This window comes from Rhopalosiphum padi, chromosome 1, assembly GCF_020882245.1.
Source record: "Rhopalosiphum padi isolate XX-2018 chromosome 1, ASM2088224v1, whole genome shotgun sequence".
NCBI lineage: Eukaryota > Metazoa > Arthropoda > Insecta > Hemiptera > Aphididae > Rhopalosiphum > Rhopalosiphum padi.
In genome coordinates, this window is record NC_083597.1 from 65,979,136 (window position 1) to 66,000,242 (window position 21,107).

General features: G+C 27.5%; 3 protein-coding genes across 3 annotated transcripts; 2 read left to right on the forward strand and 1 right to left on the reverse strand.

The window, feature by feature from the left end:
- The first annotated feature begins 2,546 nt into the window (after positions 1-2,546).
- On the forward strand, positions 2,547-6,164 carry LOC132926507 (zinc finger MYM-type protein 1-like). Its single transcript, XM_060990875.1, has 2 exons — positions 2,547-4,882; positions 6,100-6,164. The coding sequence occupies exons 1-2, from the start codon at positions 2,881-2,883 to the stop codon at positions 6,162-6,164; spliced, it is 2,067 nt and encodes a 688-aa protein (XP_060846858.1). The 5' UTR covers positions 2,547-2,880.
- A 1,601-nt stretch (positions 6,165-7,765) lies between these two features.
- Positions 7,766-11,757, forward strand: LOC132918571 (cyclin-dependent kinase 10). Its single transcript, XM_060979879.1, has 10 exons — positions 7,766-7,953; positions 8,048-8,214; positions 8,633-8,705; positions 8,848-9,028; positions 10,237-10,439; positions 10,514-10,675; positions 10,749-10,911; positions 10,975-11,096; positions 11,383-11,509; positions 11,584-11,757. The coding sequence occupies exons 1-10, from the start codon at positions 7,938-7,940 to the stop codon at positions 11,591-11,593; spliced, it is 1,224 nt and encodes a 407-aa protein (XP_060835862.1). The 5' UTR covers positions 7,766-7,937; the 3' UTR covers positions 11,594-11,757.
- Positions 11,623-12,257, reverse strand: LOC132918573 (large ribosomal subunit protein mL42). The gene has a single exon (XM_060979880.1). The coding sequence runs from the start codon at positions 12,105-12,107 to the stop codon at positions 11,751-11,753; it is 357 nt and encodes a 118-aa protein (XP_060835863.1). The 5' UTR covers positions 12,108-12,257; the 3' UTR covers positions 11,623-11,750.
- Positions 12,258-21,107: the final 8,850 nt, after the last annotated feature.

Genomic DNA, 21,107 nt, shown 5'->3' on the forward strand with positions numbered 1-21,107 from the left:
GTCGCAAGTTGTATAGGTATATGTTCATAGAAATTTTCTATGGTTCATGTTCACGATTATTAAATAGGTATATACCACCTCCACGAATAAGTAGATTAGATAATATTATCTATATACGTGATCACCACATACCACGAACCTAACCCATAGACTAGTGATGTAAGTAGACAAAAGTTTTGGGGGGCGTTTTTGAAAATCAGTTATTGAAAAGTAGAACTTTTTTTAATAAACACAAGAAATTGTTTTTTGAAAATTAGCTATATCTACTTGCAATACTTTTTTTTAAGTATAAACATTGATATAATACAAAAATTACAATACTAAATCTAATTTTCGCGAAGTTTTAACCATTATGTTAAGAATATCTTCACGACTTCACAGTTAGGTAACACGACCTATGTCTCTACACCAGTGCCGCAACTACCGCAGGTGCAGGCGGTGCAAGGCACCGCCTGAAGGGCCTCATATGTATGTATGGGGGGCCTCGGATTTTACCATTACCATACATAATATTATAAAAAAAATTGTAAAATCAAATATAATAATTCAATCATTTTGAATTTTGTATTTTCGTGTTTATAAATATAGATCCTATTCCATTGACTCAAAAATAGTCAATACCTATGTATTTATATCTATAAATAGCACGGACGTATATACGTCCGTGATATGTAGGCATATTGCTTATTAATAGTCCGCCTAGTCCGGTATAAATCTATTTTTATATGATTTAATAACATCACGGCAGAATTATCAATGTTGTTATTGTAATTTGTATAATTGTATGATACATTAATATTGCACTCCGTGTCCCGCGCATTATTTATCGATTTATTTAGAATTTAGCTTACTATACAGCAGTACAATAGTTGTCAATAGTGTCGTATAGTATATTATAGCGTTGAGACGTTTGTCATTTATCTTGGTTTTTTTTTAAAACAATTAAAACAAATGTCATCAAGAATATTTGAAAGTGGTGCGTCAAAAAGACGTAGAAAAAGGCAACAAACAAATGAAATTAAAAAATATCACGGATCATTGAATAGATATTTATTTAATTCAAGTAAGTGCAGTTATAAAATATCTACCTATTCACAAAATCATTTTTTTTCATAGCTTGTCAGTGGGCACTAACTAGTTAATTTTCGTTCATATTAACTTTGTAACTTAACCACCTAGTTGAATTAATTATTGAATATTTAAATGTGTAAAATAATCTAATCTAACTCATTAAAATCTTACATAGTTAAAAGTTATTTTTTGTATTAAAGTAACTTAACTTTAACTAGTAGAAAAAAATGACTAACTTTGTCTTTTTTATTAATCAAAATAATGTCTCTTCTATATTCGACATAATATTACTATTTAGGTATAAGGATTAAGTACCTACCTATTTCAAAAATATTCAGATTTGTTATTATTGTTGATTTCAAAAATATGTTGAAATAAAATAGGTTCAAGTATCAAGTATATTAAAATATTCCTAATATTATTATCCTGTTGAAATGTTGAATTTCCCTATTTTATTCTAAAATGTATGATTTATTATTATAATGGCATTATTAATATAAATATTATTCCCAGTTTCCTAAAAAATTGACATTAGTGATATTACATTTATGGGAGTTTTAAGCTTTTGATGTTAATAAGTTCATAAGTTCATATTCATTTATAATTATTATATGTATATAAATTAGTTATATAGCTTAACTTACTATATGTATGCTTACATAGATATGAACGGTGTTGCTAATCCAAACAAAAGTGGCATACAAAGGGTTGTTGTTGATGAAGTCAAAAATGATGGCAATGACATTAGTAATATTAGCCAAGCTCATGACAAAGGTTAATATTAAATTATTGTTTTAATATATTTTTATAAAATGCAGACAAATAGTAAAATTGACACACAATTTGTGGAAGCTTTATAAAGTTTTTATGTTTATAAATTAATTACCATTTATAATTATTATTAATTATTATTTGTTTATAAATTAGTTATATAGCTTAACTTACTATATGTATGCTTACATAGATATGAACGGTGTTGCTAATCCAAACAAAAGTGGCATACAAAGGGTTGATGTTGATGAATTCAAAAATGATGGCAATGACATTAGTAATATTAGCCAAGCTCATGACAAAGGTTAATACTTAATTATTGTTTTAATATATTTTTATAAAATGCAGACAACTAGTAAAATTGGCCACAAAATTTGTGGGGCTTTAAAGGTTTTGATGTTTATAAATTAGTTATATAGCTTAACTTAGTATATTATGTAAATGTATGCTTACATAGATTTGGACAAATTTGTTAATACTAACGAAAGTGGCATACAAAAGGTTAATATTGATGAAGTTAAATTGAATAATGATGGCGATGAAAATAATTTTGTATTGAGTTACAATGATATTAGTGATGTTGAAACCAATAGCCCAGGTAGATATTTACTATTTTAGTACCTATAAAGTATATATACAATATTTAATGTGGGTTCAATTTAATGGTTTATCCAATAATCCATGTATTTAATATTATCTATTAACTAGTCTTATAATATTAATGTGTAATGTGTAGTAAACTAGTAAATCATTGTGTAGTCACTAGTCATTAATTTGACTTGATCAAGAAATTTACTTTGTAGAGTTTGGTGTTTATATTAGCATATAATTTTTTTCAGACATGAACTAGATTTAAATGCTGCATTTCCAACAGACCGTGGTAAGTTTCCTGAAACAATTAATAATGCAAATTTAAAAAGAAAAATTATATTGTTTGGACCTTGCAAACCGAACATAAAATTTCCAGAAAATGCAGTTACTAATTTTGATGACATTAATATCAAACAACGCACATTTTCTACTCAATATTATTTTGTAATGAACCCAACTGGTATTAAAATACCTAGATCATGGTTATGCTATTCAGTGGATCTGAACAGAGTTTATTGTGAAACTTGTTGGCTATTTGCAGACAGAAATAATCCTAAATTTAATGTAAATTGGATAAATGGTTTGAATGATTGGCAGCATTTATCACAGAAAATTAAGGTACACGAAATATCTATTCAACACATTAATGCTGTCAAAGTTCGAATTCTTTGGGTAAAACATCAGACCATTGATAAACAACTTGAAGAACACATTTCAATAGAAGCAAAATATTGGAGAGATGTTCTTACCCGAATTATTAAGATAATTTTATTTTTGACATCGGGAAATACAGCTCTTCGTGGTAACGAGGGGAAATCAAGAAATAGTAGAGAGGATGAAGGGAATTTTTTGCGTGCAGTAAGATTAGTGGCTGATTTTGATCCAGTTTTAAACAAACTTTTGAGTGACGAAGAAACCCGAGTTAAATACTTGAGCTGGAAGGTTCAAAATGAAATCATTGATTTATTAGCAACAAGAATGAGAAATATTATATGTGACGAAATTCGATCTAGTCAATGTTATACAATTATTATGGATTCCACCCAGGATATTTCAAAAACAGATCAGGTTAGTTTCATACTGCGTTATGCAGTAGTGAACTATGCTGACTGTACGTTTGAAATAAAAGAATCATTTTTAGGATTTTTTACATTGAACCATCATGGAGCAGAAGATCATGTAAATTTAATTAAAGATGTACTAAATATGTTTAATTTAGACTTGAGCAAATGTCGAGGACAAGGCTACGATGGCGCAGCCGTCATGAGTGGTAGCCATTCAGGTGTACAAAAAAGAATCAGTGATATAATTCCTAGTGCATCTTATGTTCACTGCAATGCACATAACTTAAATTTAGTTTTATGTGATTTGGCTAAAAGTACACCAAAAGTATCACAATTTTTTGATACTCTGCAAGATGTGTTCTTATTTTATAGTAAATCAGCACCTAGATGGGCATCATTAGCTTTAGGGGATTCTGTTGCTAAAATTGTTTTGAAGAAAGTATGCACTACCAGATGGGAGGCTAAGCACAAAGCTGTGTATGCTCTGAAAACTAGGTTCATAGATGTATTAAAGTCATTATCCAATTTATCTTTAACAAGTCTCAAAACTGATGAAAAATTAAAGGCAAGCTCACTGAAGAAAAAAATTGAATCTTATGAATTTGTTTTATTATTAACAATTTGGGAAAATATATTGAGAAGTTTTAATCTAGTATCTAAAAAATTACAATCCTCTAATATTCATCTTCATAGTGCTTGTAATTATTTAAAAGAGGCTACATCTAGTATTACAAATTTAAGAGACAAATATGAAGAATTTGTTAATTCATCAAATATTTTATGTAACCAATGGGGCATACCGATTCAATCTATTGTTCGACGCCGTATTTATTCAAAACGATTTTTTGACGATGTTGATGGTGATAGAAGACTTGACATTACTAGTGAAAACTTCAAAGTATTGGTTTTTTTACCTATTATTGATACAGCAATTGTTCAACTTAGAGAAAGATTCAACAGTTTGTATGAAGTAACCAATAGGTTTGATTTCTTGCTACCTCAAAACATTTTAATGTTTTGTGAAAAGGATATTATGAAAGCTGCATATGATTTTCAATTGTTTTACAAAGATGACATAAGTACAGACATAATAAGACAGATATTATGCTTAAAAAGTATGTTTAATGATACTCTAAAAACAAAATGTGATATTAAAGATTTATTGCAGTGTATTTTAGACAATGATGTAGCTTCTACTTATAATGATATACTATCTGCATGTATAATTTTCATAACATTACCAGTTACTGTTGCCGCTGCTGAGCGTTCATTTTCCAAATTAAAAATCATTAAGAACTATTTGAGAAATTCAATATCACAGGATCGTCTAACAAACATTAGTATTTTAAATATTGAAAGAAATCGTACAAATGAAATAGATGTTAGTAAATTAATTAATGATTTTGCCAATAAAAAAGCAAGAAAACATAATTTCTTGATTTAATTTTATATATATACCTGACATTTGTGTTAATAAAAAGTTTTGATAATATAAAGATTATAAGTGTGTTTTTATTTTTTCTAATTGTACAGTGGTTTTTCCTATTTGAATGTACTTTAAGGATTCATTAATTTGTATAATTGTATCTATCTTCAATTTTACCAACTTTATCTGTCATGGAATTTACTGACTAATTTAAATATTTATCTCTTTAGATAAAAAGATGTATGCCAATATGCCATTTATAAATGTAATAAATGTACCTATAATAAGTAGATTTATTTTACTATTAGTATTTACTATTTTTTAATCAACTATTTAAGATATAATATTATAATGATATATTATTTGAATATTTTAATCAAGTGCAGTTAGACATTTTTTTTTTTTATATAAGTTTCAATTACCAATGAAAAATGATAAGTGGGTAGGACACTTGTTGGATACATGAATTCTCAAAATGCCTGTATCCTGTCTGCCACTGTTTATGTCTACAGTACATAAGTGTAAATCAATTAAAATTTTAGGAGGGGCTAACATTTTATACGTTAATGTAAGCAAAGGGCTTGGTTCCCAGTACCCACACACAAACAAAATAAATTAAAATTTTTTTTTTGATGGTGGGAGGGGGTGGGCTAATGGACAATTTTGTGGTTAAGCCCCTCCCTATTTCCGCAAATGCAATAGTAAAAAGTAAAAGGGCCTCTAAAATATTTTTGAACCGGGGCCTCAAATTTGTAGTTGCGGCACTGCTCTACACACATTTAACAATATTAATCCATTTAATCTTTCGTCGCCAGTTTTGTTACGTAAATACGTTTTCAATCTTCGAAGGGAAGAAAACGGTGCGTTCACTAGTAGCTACTAGCTATATACGAATACTGAGAGCGTAGACCAATACGCAAAAATCGATGAACTGATCGGTACAGTGTTGAATCACATTTGATAAAATAAATAAATATAATTATTATGTGTAATATAATAATGTTAATAATTAAATAGTGGCTGGTAAAAATTTATATGGTACAGATTTTAAAAAGTCAAATCTCTAAATTTGCTTATTTATATATTAATTTGTCTGCTCCCGTAAAAATTTTTCTTTTTCTAATGTTTCTTTACATGTTTTTTTTACTTTGCTTTTTTATTTTATATGTGTATCAGACTGTATTCCTAGAATAGTGTCCACAAGAATAAAAATATTTGGATATCTCGAATGGGCCAAATGAAAAAAAGCATTTAATTTTGACTTTTGAATGAATACTGAATTTTACCGTGTAAGTAGGTAGTTTTTATTACATTTTATTTATTTTTTTTTTAATTCAAAGATATTAAGATAATAAGCTGAAATCAATTCAAACACATAAAAGTAGCATGGACTCAATTCAATATCACCCATTATTTTAATTTGTTAGTATTAAATTTTCATTTTTGCTTTAACGGGTTTTTCACAAACACAATGTTAATATCATATCTGTGATCTGTCTATCAAAGTATAATATGATAATTAACATTAAAATAGAATAAGTAAATAACCATATGAAAACCAATTATTTCGGGGGGTGTTTGAACACCCAAAACACCCCCTGTGTACGTCCCTGCCATAAACCTATATGGTCTATGACCTAACCTAACCTCCGAATGGCGAATGTGTGACAAAGAACCACACATGTACAAATTAGTAATTACAAAGTCTATGCAAAGAACTGACTTCACTATAGTAGGTTTATAATCTAAAATATAATATAAATTTAAATATAGTCAATTCCCGTAACTTAAAACATGAATAGCAAGTACGATAGGAGAATTCTAATTTCACAAAAATGTTAAGCAAATAAATCTCTTTTCTTTTCTTTACTAACATATCCAAAAAAAAATTCCAAAAATATAAATATTTGACATTTTAAATTTAAACTCAAAAATACGATTTTTCGACAAATCGAGCATTTTGGTTTTTTGAACATAAGTTTCAAATTCAGTTTGAGTGACTTTTTATAAAAATACCATAAAATTAAGTATGCAAAAACACACATTTTAGAAAAAGAAAATTCTAAAAAATTGCTTAGCGGTTAAATTGCATTTATGCCTTTTTTATTTACAATACATACATTATACGAATTACGTATCTATTTATATTGGATAATACTATAAGTAAATTTGAAGATAGAGAACAAAATAGGTAGAAAAATTATACGAAGACATATTTTGAGTAGAGAAAATATCCATTAATATCACTTAATACAATGGACGTCGCTTATGGCTTATTAGACTCACTTTGGAACCAACACAAAGTGAATCTTTTAGGCGAAGAGGGAAAAAAACAAACATTTTAATTACATATTTTGTTTTTATTTTAATCTACATAAATACATATTACGATTACTGCAGGGTTCTAAAATTTCACGAAAGTTTCATGAAATATTTACCTAATTTTTATGAAAAATAAAAAAATAAATAAAATAGATCATAAGATTATAAGAAGTTTTGATATGAGTTAGTTGTTACCTAAATAAATTGTCTATCTAGATCTAAGATTTAGATGCATCCCAAGATATTTTTACGAACTGTTCAATTGGTATTTTTCTGTTATTGATATAGATCACACGTACAAATATTGATTAAATAAAGGTATTAAATTCTTTAATATATTGTTTGAGTTGAAAAAAGATAATATTATAGTATTAATAGTATTATACATTATACTCTAAAATTAATGGTAAAATTTAAATTTGGCTTGATTATTATTTGAATTACACCGCGGTAGATATTGGTAATTTTATTCCGTTCGACGAGCACACTTGCTTTTTGATGATAATAAGTAACAACAATCGGCTTTCTACCCCGGTCCCCGAATGGCAATCGCTACAATTCTTATTTCTTAATAAAAATTTTGTTTCTATATTCTATACAATTTACTGAATTTACTATTTAGTAATTTACTTGTTACAATTAGATGTTAACTTTTGTTTTTTAATTTGCATTTAAATCATTCTCCGATCAACATGGGGAAATCAAAAAGTATGTTTTCTATTCGATTTACCCATCGAATTTTGTACAATTAAATAAATAATTGTAATGATAATATATTGTTTGGTTTAATGTTAATTTTTAGAGAAGCATTCGAAAAAAAGCAAAAAAGAAAAAACTGTAGAAAGTGGAGGCATTAAGAAATCAAAACAAGTATTAGCAGATTATGATCCTACGGGTCCAGTAATGCTTTCAGGATCATTATACTCTTTTCGTGAACTTAAACCTATACCGATTCCTGAAAAAGACCTTGTTAGTAATATATTTATACCTTGTGATATAAATAAGTATTCCTTACATTTCTGTTTAGCTTTTACCTAAAATTAAGTTTGTACAAGTAAAATCTGACTCAAGAATGCGTACAAATATGCAGTAATTTAATGACAAACTGTCATGCAAGTCATTGTTTTCTTAAAAAATTTACGTGGTTCATTCTATTAATTTAATTGAACAGTCATTAAGTTTTAAGTCACTCACGGCAGTACTTCTGAATGTTAAAGACTGTTCAAGTAAAATGGATTGTGTATGAGCTTCTTTAAGTCATAACTTTATATTTTTATTAATTTATTTTGCTTTATTAGTAGAATTTATAATTTATGCATGTTAAAATTATAAGTTATATTTTTATTATTATTTTGTTTGTATTTAATTATAAATTGTTTATATTTAGCTTGGACGTTGTCGATTTGTTGCCGAGTTTGAAAAATTGAATCGTATTGGGGAAGGAACATACGGTGTTGTATGTAAGTTAAATTTATTGTTTTGTTAATATCAGTTTTTTTTAGTTTTTGATTTATATTTTGTACACCAATCATTTATTAAGCTGGGTGACCAATAAAAATTATTAGACTGAACTCAATTTAATTTTTTTTAATTATTTTTAAGATCGTGCAAAGGATTCAAAATCACCTTTAGAAAAAATTGTTGCATTGAAAAAAGTTCGTATGGAAAATGAAAAGGAAGGATTACCAATGAGTGCACTTCGTGAGATATCATTATTATTGAAATGTGATCATGAGAATATTGTTCGCCTACAAGAAGTTTTAGTGGGAAGAAGTTTAGACAGGTAAATATTTATAAAAAGTAAACATTGTAATGCACATCCTGTCCTATTTAATTAAAGTAATATTTTGTACTATGAAAATAATTTGAAGAAAAACAACATATATTGTTGTGAGCAAAGTACCAAAAAATGGCCTAACAGTTAACCTATTAAATATCGGTACTTTTCCGTTATGCCGACTACCATGAGTCTCGAGTTCCATTATCTCAACTACCTTCTCAAAGTCTTGACCAACATGAATTTCTCATTTATATAATAAATATAATCTCATGATTCATATTAAAATGCTGTTTACAAAATTTAATGGAGGTCATTTCTGCACTCCAGCAATATACAAAACAATGTATTATTAAAAAAGACAAAGACTATTACCAATACGCATATTGCTTTTATGTTGACATGCTTTAATATTGCATTTCCAAAAAACTTCATTTTTCCCGAAGTATAATTTTTTCTTTATGACCATTTTTACATTGATGGTGTCTTGGAAGTAAACTCTTCTCTTGAAAGAATTCAATGGCATCTTTTTCACTATTCGATAAATTCCAAAGATTCATAATTATAAATACTAATTATAACTAAAATAATAAATTTGACCATCAGTTAGATATGACTAATATTATCTTTTAACAGTGCTGACGACAGAGATTGACTAAAGTTGAGTCATTAACATGTATAGTCTAGGAATCAGATGTCCCAACCTTTTTTGACTCACGGTACCCTTAGTCATTTTCTAAAAATCTGGAGGCACCCTATGGCCTATAGATTAAAAATATATTTCATATAATTTTGCGGCACTTGGTTAGGAATCTCTGGTCTAAGTAATAGAATTAGACCAACGGTAGTTACGGCATCGGCTGTTAGTTGAGATAACAAAAAAGTATCTAAATACCTAATTTAATGAAATAATCTAATTTTAGAAAATACTCAACATGAATGATTTTAACAAAATATATCTATGAAAATTATTATTAAAATTAAAACAAACATGGTAACATAAATATATGTTAACATTTAATTTAAAACTTCTAATGTATGTAATATTATATTATACATATAAATTATTATGTTGGAAATGTAATTTTCAAAATTATTTATTATTTTTTCAGTGTGCTAATATATTCTAATCTTTAAAATGTTTAGTTTTAGTCTCATATCTGCAGTACTATAATACTTTTATTTTAACTATGTATCCATACCATTTTTTTTAGTATATTTCTGTCTATGGAATATTGTGAACACGATTTATCCAGTTTATTAGACAACATGGCTACTGCATTCACTGAGTCTCAAGTAAAATGTATATTTTTACAGCTCTTAAAAGGACTTAAGTATTTGCATTCAAATTTCATTATTCATCGTGATCTCAAGGTATCTAACTTATTGATTACAGACAAAGGATGTGTAAAAATAGGTGAATTACTGAAACTTTGTTGTTATTATAATGTGTATAAGTTATATCAATTAATATTTATTTTTGTTTTTAAGCTGATTTTGGTTTGGCTCGTTTTTTTGGTGTTCCACCGAAAAAAATGACAGCCAAAGTGGTAACACTTTGGTATAGAGCTCCTGAAGTCTTATTGGGATCTCCTAAGTTGACAACAGCTATTGATATGTGGGCAACTGCATGTATTTTTGCTGAACTTTTGCGTACGTTAGTTATTATATTACTGTTATTATTTCAGAACATAATTCATAATTATTTAATATGTTTATAATTTAGTTCACAAGCCGTTATTACCTGGTCGTACAGAGATACATCAACTTGATTTGATATGTCAACTTCTTGGTACTCCCAATGCTTCAATATGGCCTGAAATTGACACATTACCAGCACTGAAGAACTTTACATTGAGACCACAACCATATAATAATATTAGACCAAAGTATTTAAAATTTAAAAATATACCATCATACAAATGAAAATATAAAATTTTTTTTTCATTTAGATTTCCGTGGTTATCAGATGCTGGTATTCGTCTTTTAAACTTTTTGTTCATGTATGAACCAAGCAGAAGAGCAACAGCTGAAGAATGTCTACAAAGCTCATATTTTGTTGAGCCACCTTTGCGTAATTACTTTAAATTATTGTTTATGTTATTTTTACGGCATGAATTTTAATGTCCGTAAAAAAATTGAGAAAATAATCTAAAATCCAAAAATTGAAGTTTATATAACTAAATTAGTGTCCATGCAACTATGCAAGTATTGCACACTAAGCTTTGTGAAACAATATAAAGTGCACCAAAGTCTAAGCCCTAGTTATTATATAACATTTTAACTTTATAACAATATTTATTTTTTTTCATAATATACCATTTTTTAAATATTATTTAACTTAATATTTATATTTTTAGCGTCTGATCCTAAATTGATGCCTACATTCCCTCAACATCGCAATTTAAAACTTAAAAAACCATCAAATCAACCAAAAGTTTGTCAAACTATTCCGCCAGTCGTACCATCATTAACTGACTTATTAAGGTGACTTATTATCATATAATACTACTAATTACTGACTATAAATTTTATTATTAAAAATATTTTTTCTGTTACAGCTGGAAGTAGAAGAAAGAAAATTTTTTTATAACTTACAATTATCTTAATTTTTGATATTACACAGTTTTTATTCAACAAAATCATTATAACATTTTAGTGTGTACTCTTATACTAAAAAAACATGAGCTATTTCACTTTTAAAAATAATAAACATAATTATATCAAATTATAAATATTCTCTGTCTACAAGTTTTTGATGAGCAAACTTTCTTTTCCATTTCTTGGGTGGTACCCAACGGTGTTTGGTGGTGTACGTCATTTTCATTAGTTCTTGTTGCACTATTTCATTATTGGGCTTACTGAATACTTCGTGCACAAATTCTTTGTTTTGAACTCGTAAAACCGAGTTATCCTGTACCTTGTTGACTGGTAGCGGTTTGCTGAATTCGTATGGAAAAGTACTCTCCGGATGATAACACACTATGGTAGACGCATCATCAGTAACGACGATGGCACGTTCGTTCTTGTTGGAGCGGGTGGATACGCCGCTGACTAGCCGTCTAAATAATCGCAAACCGTTCATGTCCTAGTAAAATAGTACGAATGTTTAAAATTTAAATGATTCGGGAACGGCTATTTTTGTGAAGTAGTCTGAGACCTGCGTGGTGAGAACAAGTAACGACTATGAAAAAATGTTCAATTGCAATGCATAATTGTAAAATGTAAATAAACGTTATCAGAAAAAAATTGTTATCATGGTTTACAAAACCGAGTTCTTGTTAACCTAAAAACAAAAAAAAAAACAATTTTGTATTATCGAGAGACCGTCGAGCGATCGATAGAGTTCCTTAAGTTTTAGAAATTTTAGATCATATACAATTTGTAAATGACCGTTTATGATCGAAGGTAAGAGACTAAGATAAGAAAAAGATCCGTGATAAATTCAATTTGATTTTGACGGTAATATTTTCGTATTAGCCAATTTAAAGACTGCGCCAATCGATAGTCTGATTCATCGCCGCCGAATCGTTTTCTTTTCCATATCTGCACCGCCACCCACCCCCGCAAAACCGTGTTCAACGGAGTTGTTGTCGTTTTCACGGCGCGCATTCGTCCGTCCCTCCCGGTGCTACCGTCCGACCATCATCGGTACATGATAATGTGACGTGCGGATTTTTAAAATTTAAAATTCTTCTCTTGTTTCCGAGTCACACCGTCCGAATTTTCGCCGTGTCCGTTGATTTTTCCGACCGCACCGCAATGCAGAGGAGCGGTGAGTAAAATGTCCATAAACCAATCGCGTCCGGCGGTCCGTTATTTTTCGCGCACGAAAACGACGCGACGTCCGCGCGAAACGGTCGTTGTCACCGCCGCCGCCGCCACCGAGAGCGAATCGCTTCGATGTCGGCTGCATTACGGCGCTCAGTGTACGCTGTATTGCCGGTGACGACGCGTTTTGCGCGCGACACTGCTCCAGGAGAAAACGTCTGGGTCGTCGGTTCCGTCTTCGTTGCGCGAAAGCCGGATTCGCCGTTGCGTTTTATCGTTTGTTTTCCTTAATATCTATTGTTGCAGTGAACGCTGCTGTTGTGGTGGTTGTTATTGTTGTTCACGTTGTTAACTTACCCATAAATCATTTGTGTTGAATTGTATTTGTTTACTTGTTTAGTATTTGTATTTTTTTGTTATTTTGTTTTTTTTTGTTTTTTGGTACGATCGTGTTGTGCATTGGCTTCTGAAATTATTGCCGAAATATTCGTGTAGCTGTAAGTACCGTATTCCATTTATTATAACTTTTAAGCTATCGTTACCACTTTGATCGTTATTGCTCGTGCAACATACTCACCGAGTTAATACGATTCCTGTTTAGGTACCTATTGGTTGGCTTAGTAAAGCTGATTCCAGTAATCAACTTTTGGTGCTGAATCATCTCTATATGTTCTCTGTAGAAATGTTTAATAATAATGATACATCAATATTAGTATTAGATACTATATATATAAGATTTGATTTTCAGTGATTCAGTGATCTAGTTACTAGGTAGGTATAAAAGTAAGATATGTAAAGTAAATTCTTAGACATTATTATTGTTCATATTTATGCAAATATTAATCAAACTTTACAATCAAGTTTATCAAAATTAATTAATCTTAAAATTAAAATTGTATATCAGTGGAGTATTTACTAATTACGGAAACTATGGCATAGACAATCAAACCCCATACTCCTTACTTTTTTATGTCTAATAATTTTATTTTATCATTCTATTGGCTTTCAATATTTATTATATTTTGGTATTTTCTCTGTATAAAAAAAAATGTACCTAAATATTCTACTGTAGTGTATTAATATTGATTTTTTCGTTTACAATGTCATTTTTATAAAAATTGTAGGTATTTAAAAAATTGAATAGAGCAATCATATTTGTATTTATGAATAAATGAAAAATAAATTTATAGTTGATATCTATTTAATATTTTTAATTATCATTATTCTATATAGTTAATTGAGAATTAGTAAATACCTATTTATCATAATTACCATTTCATTCATATTTAACATTTATAGTAATATAGCTATAGTATTATATTATACCTTTATACCTTTAATATATTAGTTATCAATATTTAATAGTCTAAATAAATAATTATGCATGTAACTTAATCTATTTATAATTTATTGTCATAAATATATTACTCGCCTATATTATATAGTTAACAAGTTAAATGTTTTAAAAAATACACATTAAATTTTTTGAATTCATTCTATGTTTTACTTAAATTAATTTTATAATTTTATTTGAATTTGTAATTCATATTACATACCTATACTTTATTTTTTATAGTATTGAAATTGAATAAGCATTATTATAATTAAATAATTTTGAATAGGAAATAGGTATATTAATAGGTAGGTATCTATAATATATTATAATCACCCTATTATCAGTCTATTGTCTGCTTACATTATAAAGAACATTTAATTATATTCATTGTTATCAAAGTTATAACCATAAAATAAATATTGTGATATTCATACTAATGAGTGTTTATAACATTTGTTAGGTATCCTAAATAAAATATGTATATATAATATAATATATACACGGGTACCTATAATAATAAACTATTAAAAATATGTCTATAGTTGAAAGTAACATCTAAATTTTATTTTTTAAATCAGGTGAAAAATAATGTCCAATTGACACTATTAGTCATGCTCAATTAATTTTATATTTGAAGTAAGCACCTATCAGTTGTCACTGTTAATTTATTCTTGAAATTTAATTTAATGCTTGTGTATGTATCTATGTGGTTTGTTAGGTAGTATAGTTTTGATTGCTTAAAAATGTTCTATTATTTTACTCAAGTGAAGCATGCAAAATAAATAGTTTATTTAATGAGTATAGACCATTTAGTATAATATTCATTATATTATTATTTTTTATTTGTTTTCGTGAAAAAGCTAAATACATGTAAGCTTATGGATTAAGTACAGAATTAACTATTAAGTATATTTTGAGTTTTGAATATTGACTAAAATAATTTAGAAAATATTTTGACTGAAAGTTTTATAATATTTCTAATTAGTTGTTTAAAATATTATGTAAAAACTTAAAATAAACAAACTACAAAGATGTGTATAAATATTTTTTAAGTGGTATTGAAACTGAAGTGGATACTTAATGAATGTTTAATATTTTATCAACTATTTTTTCCTTTTTATGTTTATGTGATCAATTAAGTATTACAATTTTACATTGTTTATTTGATATTTTATGATGGCAAATGAAATTATTATAGTTATTTATTTTATAATATTATTTATCATAGTTATCATAGTTATGACTAATATAATTGAATCTAAAATGCTATATAATTTTTTTTATCTAAAGTATTAAATATTAATTGCAAGCATAGAAAATGTATTCATTGTCATTTGAAATTACTAGAAAGTTGTTCATATGAGTCATGTTATTGTATACCATAAAGAAGAGTTCAACCAAAGAATATAAAAACAGTGGTTTTGCAGTCTGAAAAAAATCGATTTACCTTTGTAGACAACTTGTCTACACCTCTGTCAACTGGTTTATTTTTATATAGATCGGAAGTGAGCTCTTTTTGGTTTACTTGTAATTCCTGTTGTTTACCGAGTTGTTTGACTATAGTGTATATAGTGTTATATAACATAGTGTTTTATTTAATGTGACCAATAGAAACCGGATGATTTTTAAATGATCAGTACTCAGTTATTTTTTTACTGTAAATTAAAATTTAATACTTAAAGTTGTTATTGTTATATAGTTATGCTATTTGAAACATTTGTCAATTTTGAAAGATTAAGTTGGGTAGGTAGTGTCCACTGTCTATCCTTCTGAATGCAGTTAAAACCTGAAAAATGTCAGGTTTTGTTCGTCCCCTGTATAATAAAAATAAAATAAGTAATATATTTATTGTCATTGATTAAATACACTTCAATATATTTAATCAATGTTATCGTTAAACAATAGTCTTATTATCTATGTTTAATTTGTTAATTTGTAATAGTATTATAAGTTGAAGAGATAACCATTTGTTCTTAAAACATAAAATATAGTTTTGTGTTTATTTTTCAAAAAGTAAGTACTAAGTATGAAACGCGTAATATGAGGTAATATAATTATTCATTTTATCACAATTAGTATGAAAATAATAATATTTCACTTAAATTTTTATTTTAAATAAATAAACATCTTCATTAGTTGACTGATTAATTTTAAGATTCTGATATTTACTAAAATAAAATTATTACCTAACAGAAATGTCAGAAATTTAATTAGGTATATTTGTAGATTTTATAATAATCTTCTATTACATAATTTTATTCGATAATGATATTCTTGATGCTTTAACTGGTGCTGTATATACTAATTATTATAATGTTTTTAACTCAATTATTTAAACGTCTCTAAAATTAATTTATATGAGGAGAAGCTCAATATTCCTACAAGGAATCTATGAATAATAATATTATAGGAGTCAGATGACTAATATGAATCTTATCTTGGTTCCGGCACGTGTAATAGTATAATAATCGTCAGAAAACAATATTCCTGTCATCGGAATTTTGTTACTGTACATCATGGACCTTGAACAAATATATTAATTAATAAATAAATAAAATGTATTAATGTCTATGTCCTAACTTAACACATTGCTATGATACGCATATGTGAAAATGTTTAATTTTGATCGAGAATCGTTAAAAATCGGATGAACCCTAATTAGGTACATATTCCCAAGGTTAGCCGACAGAAAACACCGTGGTTACCCGAATACCCGATTGCTGGATGTCGAACGTGTAGGCGTGGTTAATTACTCGACCAAATCAACCGCAGTAAGCCGGTCGAGATGTCCGTCGTCGTCCAGCGGGCAATCTTAGTATTTTCGGTTGGTCAGTCTTCTCTGCGTCCGTGGTATTACTGTCCAATTTTCAGACTATTATCCGTTTTCACACCGATTGTAGCCAGTATTTAATTTTTTTACACTTAAATCTATAGTGTGGTGGTGTGCATTTGCGAACTTCGATTGCCACTGGTCTGATTGTTTCCATATAGGTCGCCAAAACAAAGTAAGACAACTTATATAATTCACTAATATTTCTCATATATACAGATACAGTATTCCTGAATGTACTATAAAGTATTCAGTAAAATACGTTATTTATAATCAAATTAATAAGTATATGTATCATTTGAAAAATTATAGACCACTGCAGAAACAACTTCAAATAATATTCATATATGCATAGTAGTTCTAAATATTTTTATATAAAATTTATAGTAGACTGCAAGAAGAGATACCTAGACATTTTGTTTAGAGATGATTATTTATTTTAAAAAATACGGGCTATTCATCAAAGTTAAAAACATTGTATTAGAAAGTATATAAGTAACAATAATAGTCTTTTAGTTTCATTGTAACAATAATCAAATAGGTTTAAATGTATAATAATATACAAAGTTAACTTCAATGTAAAAATTATAACTGAAACATCGTCTTTAGAGATATCGTATTGATTTAAATATAATACAATCTCCACAATTTTAAAATAGGTATAATAGAAAATAATATTGTAAATAAGTGAATACAAATCACTGCAATTAATGTTTTAATTGAACAAAAATGGATTACGCATAGCGTTTATTAAATATAAAGATAAATTAAACGAAGATGACAGCTCTATACTTATTATAATTAGCGTAAGTTAGTCATCGTATAATAAATTTAATTATTGTATTTTGTAATTGAAATATGTTCTAAAAGAATTTGAGAGGAGTGGTGGAGAAGCGGGAGATGTGTTTATAAACTTCAACTTCTAACCTCATGAAATGGCCCAACTATATTAAATACTATTAACGCTCAATGTTATGTTATTAGTTTTATACTTATAATAAGTTATAAGTTATAATCAAGGCGTGGACTTAAATCTTTTAAACAACAAGAAAAATGCATTAAAGAGACACGATTTAATGCATTTATAATATTATAAAACAATATTCATTTTTTTTTTACTTTTTAGGTAAATAATTTTAATCTAAATTGTTATCACATTTTATCCATTCTTATAAAATCTATGAAAACTTTAATATGTAATTTTCATTTTTGAGATAATTTAGGTATAATACACATTTATTGTGTTTGGAAAGCTATGTTTTATGGCTTCTAGAAAAAAGGGAAATTTTCTTTTAAATTCGTGCTTTATATTATCAAATTAATATTGTTGGCATTTACGTTTTTTTAATTTTAATTGTGGATTATATTAATATTATGTGACGTAATTCATTTTATTGTTATTTTAGGAATTTATTTTTTTTGTTAAATTTATTTTTCCTGTTATTGGATTAACATTAACTAATTTCAAAAATATTTAAAAACAATATTTTTAAACTATATTACTTGTAATAGATACATATTTCTGTTAATATGCGTAAAATATTGTGGTTTTCTTTATAAGAGGACGTCATACTCGCTATGTAGTATGTGTTGTGTTGTCTCTGTCTTACAAACGTAGGTACAACATAATAAATATTCGTTCAATAGAACCAATTTTGTGTGTTTAGCTTAAATATTAGAGTGAAATGACCTATTATCATACTTAAAAGTAAGAACATTTAACTGTGTTCTTTCGTCTTGTTTTTACGATACTTTAATTTTTAAGTGAATTATGAGCATTTTCATGTATTCATATTTTATATAATCATAATTCACTTAAAAATTAAAATACCGACAATACTGTAAAAGACCGACAAAAGAATACAGATAATACTTTTATCTTTAAGTTTTAAGTTTGATGATAGGTCATTTCAATCTAAAATGTAAACTAAATATATAAAATTGGTTCTACTAAACGAAAATTTGCCGTGTTAGGTATATGTTTTTAAGACTGAGATTACACAGTTGGTGTGGCGTCTCTTTAACTTTTAGTGATAGGTCGACTTAGTTTATTACTGTTAATTTCATTGTGCATAATTACATGTCTACATGGATGGTTCAATATTTATGCAAATTAATGAGGTTATTTATGTGTAATTAAATCAAACATTAAAGAATACTGAATAGTTTAATTTAAACTATTATAGTATGAAACAATTAACGATTTATAAAAATATTGTATTTTCAAAATTATTTTATGGTGCAGAATTGTTGTTTTATAATGAAGACAATGAAATTAATTAGTATTTCGTTTTTATAATTTGTAGATTGTTGTAAATAATCGACTAATTGCCTCGGGCGTTAAGTAAATAATCTGATAAAATTAAAGAATAAATTATTTAAAAATACTTTCTACCATTCTCAAACCAATTATTTGTTTTATTTTAAATATGTCATATGTATTTATTATTCTGTAAATTGATGGCGATATCTGGCGACATTCACAGAATATTCATAGTTAGGTATTAAATTATCGAATGCTTATAATTTATATTTGCTCAAACCGTTATTTTCTAGAACACTAATATATTCATAAATATATATGTATATATATGTATGTATTATATATATATAATACATCCTATCTGGCTTGAGACATGCATTCTATATTTTTATGTATATTGTATCTGCATGTTGACATGTATGGCTCGTAAGTTTTTTTTAACTTGTAGCAAATACAAATTATTAACCCATAGGAATTTTTTTATTATATCTATTGAAGCCGTATATATTTCCAGGTCATCGTATACTTTATTATTTTCCCGTATCATCTCTTACGACTTATAGACTCAGTTCTTCTGAACAGAAATCAATCTGTTGTAGTAGTGTTTATTTATCGTTGTTGTTTCAATTGCATTATTTGAAAAATACAATATTCTCCGACGAAGTATGTTTTTCCTAATTGGTAGTTCCATTTAAATATCTCCTATAATAATTATTGTACATATAGAAGTATAAAATATAAATATGGAAATAATTTTCTTGCTTATGTTTTTTAAGTTCCAAGTTTTAAATGTTTACTTTTAATTTAGATTCTGAGCGTGCTGTTCAATGTTAAATTATTTTATTTAATTAGCAATAATTTTTTTACCATTTTTTTAGAATAAAGAATAGTGCTCCAAAAGTTTCATTTAGCAAATTTAAAACACTGAAATACGAAAATACTTCTATTGCAAGTTCTTTAAACAAAATAGGCACTTGTTCAACTTTTAACTGTGGTATATATTCTTAAGAATAATTATCAAAAATAAATAGTGTAATTTACCAATATGTTTTTTTTATTTATACAAAATTGATTTTAATTTTACGAACTATATAATCCTTAGGAATTATTTACGATTTCTTGACAGGTGATTTATAATATTGTGTGTGTGTATATTATATATGTAGGACGTAAGTACCTATACATATAATTTAGTAATAATAAAAAAATGTCAAATACGGCATTTTGACCATATTTAGGTTAGATAAATAATACGTCTGTAACCTATGTATAAAAATGTTGTTAAATTTTTGTTTTCATTTTTTAAAATCTTCAATTCTTATTCTTAAAAAATGTATAATAATAAATTTGAATTCAAAATTAACCCATACAGAGTTTTCAACTGCAACCCATTTATATTATATGTATATTATATTATTATAATCTAGAATAAAATGTGTGGGAAGTTGGAACCCATTGATTATTTTTTTTTATCACGGCAACTAAAAACACCGAAAACGCGATGGTTTACTGTTATGCAAATATATTCATTTCAAAATATTTATTCTTTATACTATCGTTTATCACAGATTTATTTAGTCAGTGATACTACTTTATTCACATATTTAAACGTTCTCGGACGCTATGTGCGAACGGATAAAGTATTTGTGTTTATTTTTTGCAGTATTTAGTCATCGCTCGTTATAAAAATAATAACATAATCGTTGGAGAAAAAATATATGCACTTTATCCACGAAGACGTCTCACCGCGCTTACCGTGTGGCAACACTGTGACTGTCGGCGGGGCATCTGGCGCGCGCCGGCATCAAAATCCCGCCGTCCCGACCGCGCGCGCGCGCGCTCGTCGCCGTCAACGTCGACTTCTTACCACCGAGCAATCCGCGGC

Excerpts from the sequence above, each read along its gene's own strand:
- LOC132926507 (XM_060990875.1), top strand. The coding sequence starts at position 2,881 with ATGAACCCAACTGGTATTAAAATACCTAGATCATGGTTATGCTATTCA. Across the intron at positions 4,883-6,099 it reads TACAAATGAAATAGATGTTA|ACTGTATTCCTAGAATAGTG; the intron begins GTAAATTAATTA and ends TATGTGTATCAG.
- LOC132918571 (XM_060979879.1), top strand. Across the intron at positions 8,706-8,847 it reads AGGAACATACGGTGTTGTAT|ATCGTGCAAAGGATTCAAAA; the intron begins GTAAGTTAAATT and ends ATTATTTTTAAG. Across the intron at positions 9,029-10,236 it reads GTGGGAAGAAGTTTAGACAG|TATATTTCTGTCTATGGAAT; the intron begins GTAAATATTTAT and ends CATTTTTTTTAG.
- LOC132918573 (XM_060979880.1), bottom strand. The coding sequence starts at position 12,107 with ATGAACGGTTTGCGATTATTTAGACGGCTAGTCAGCGGCGTATCCACC.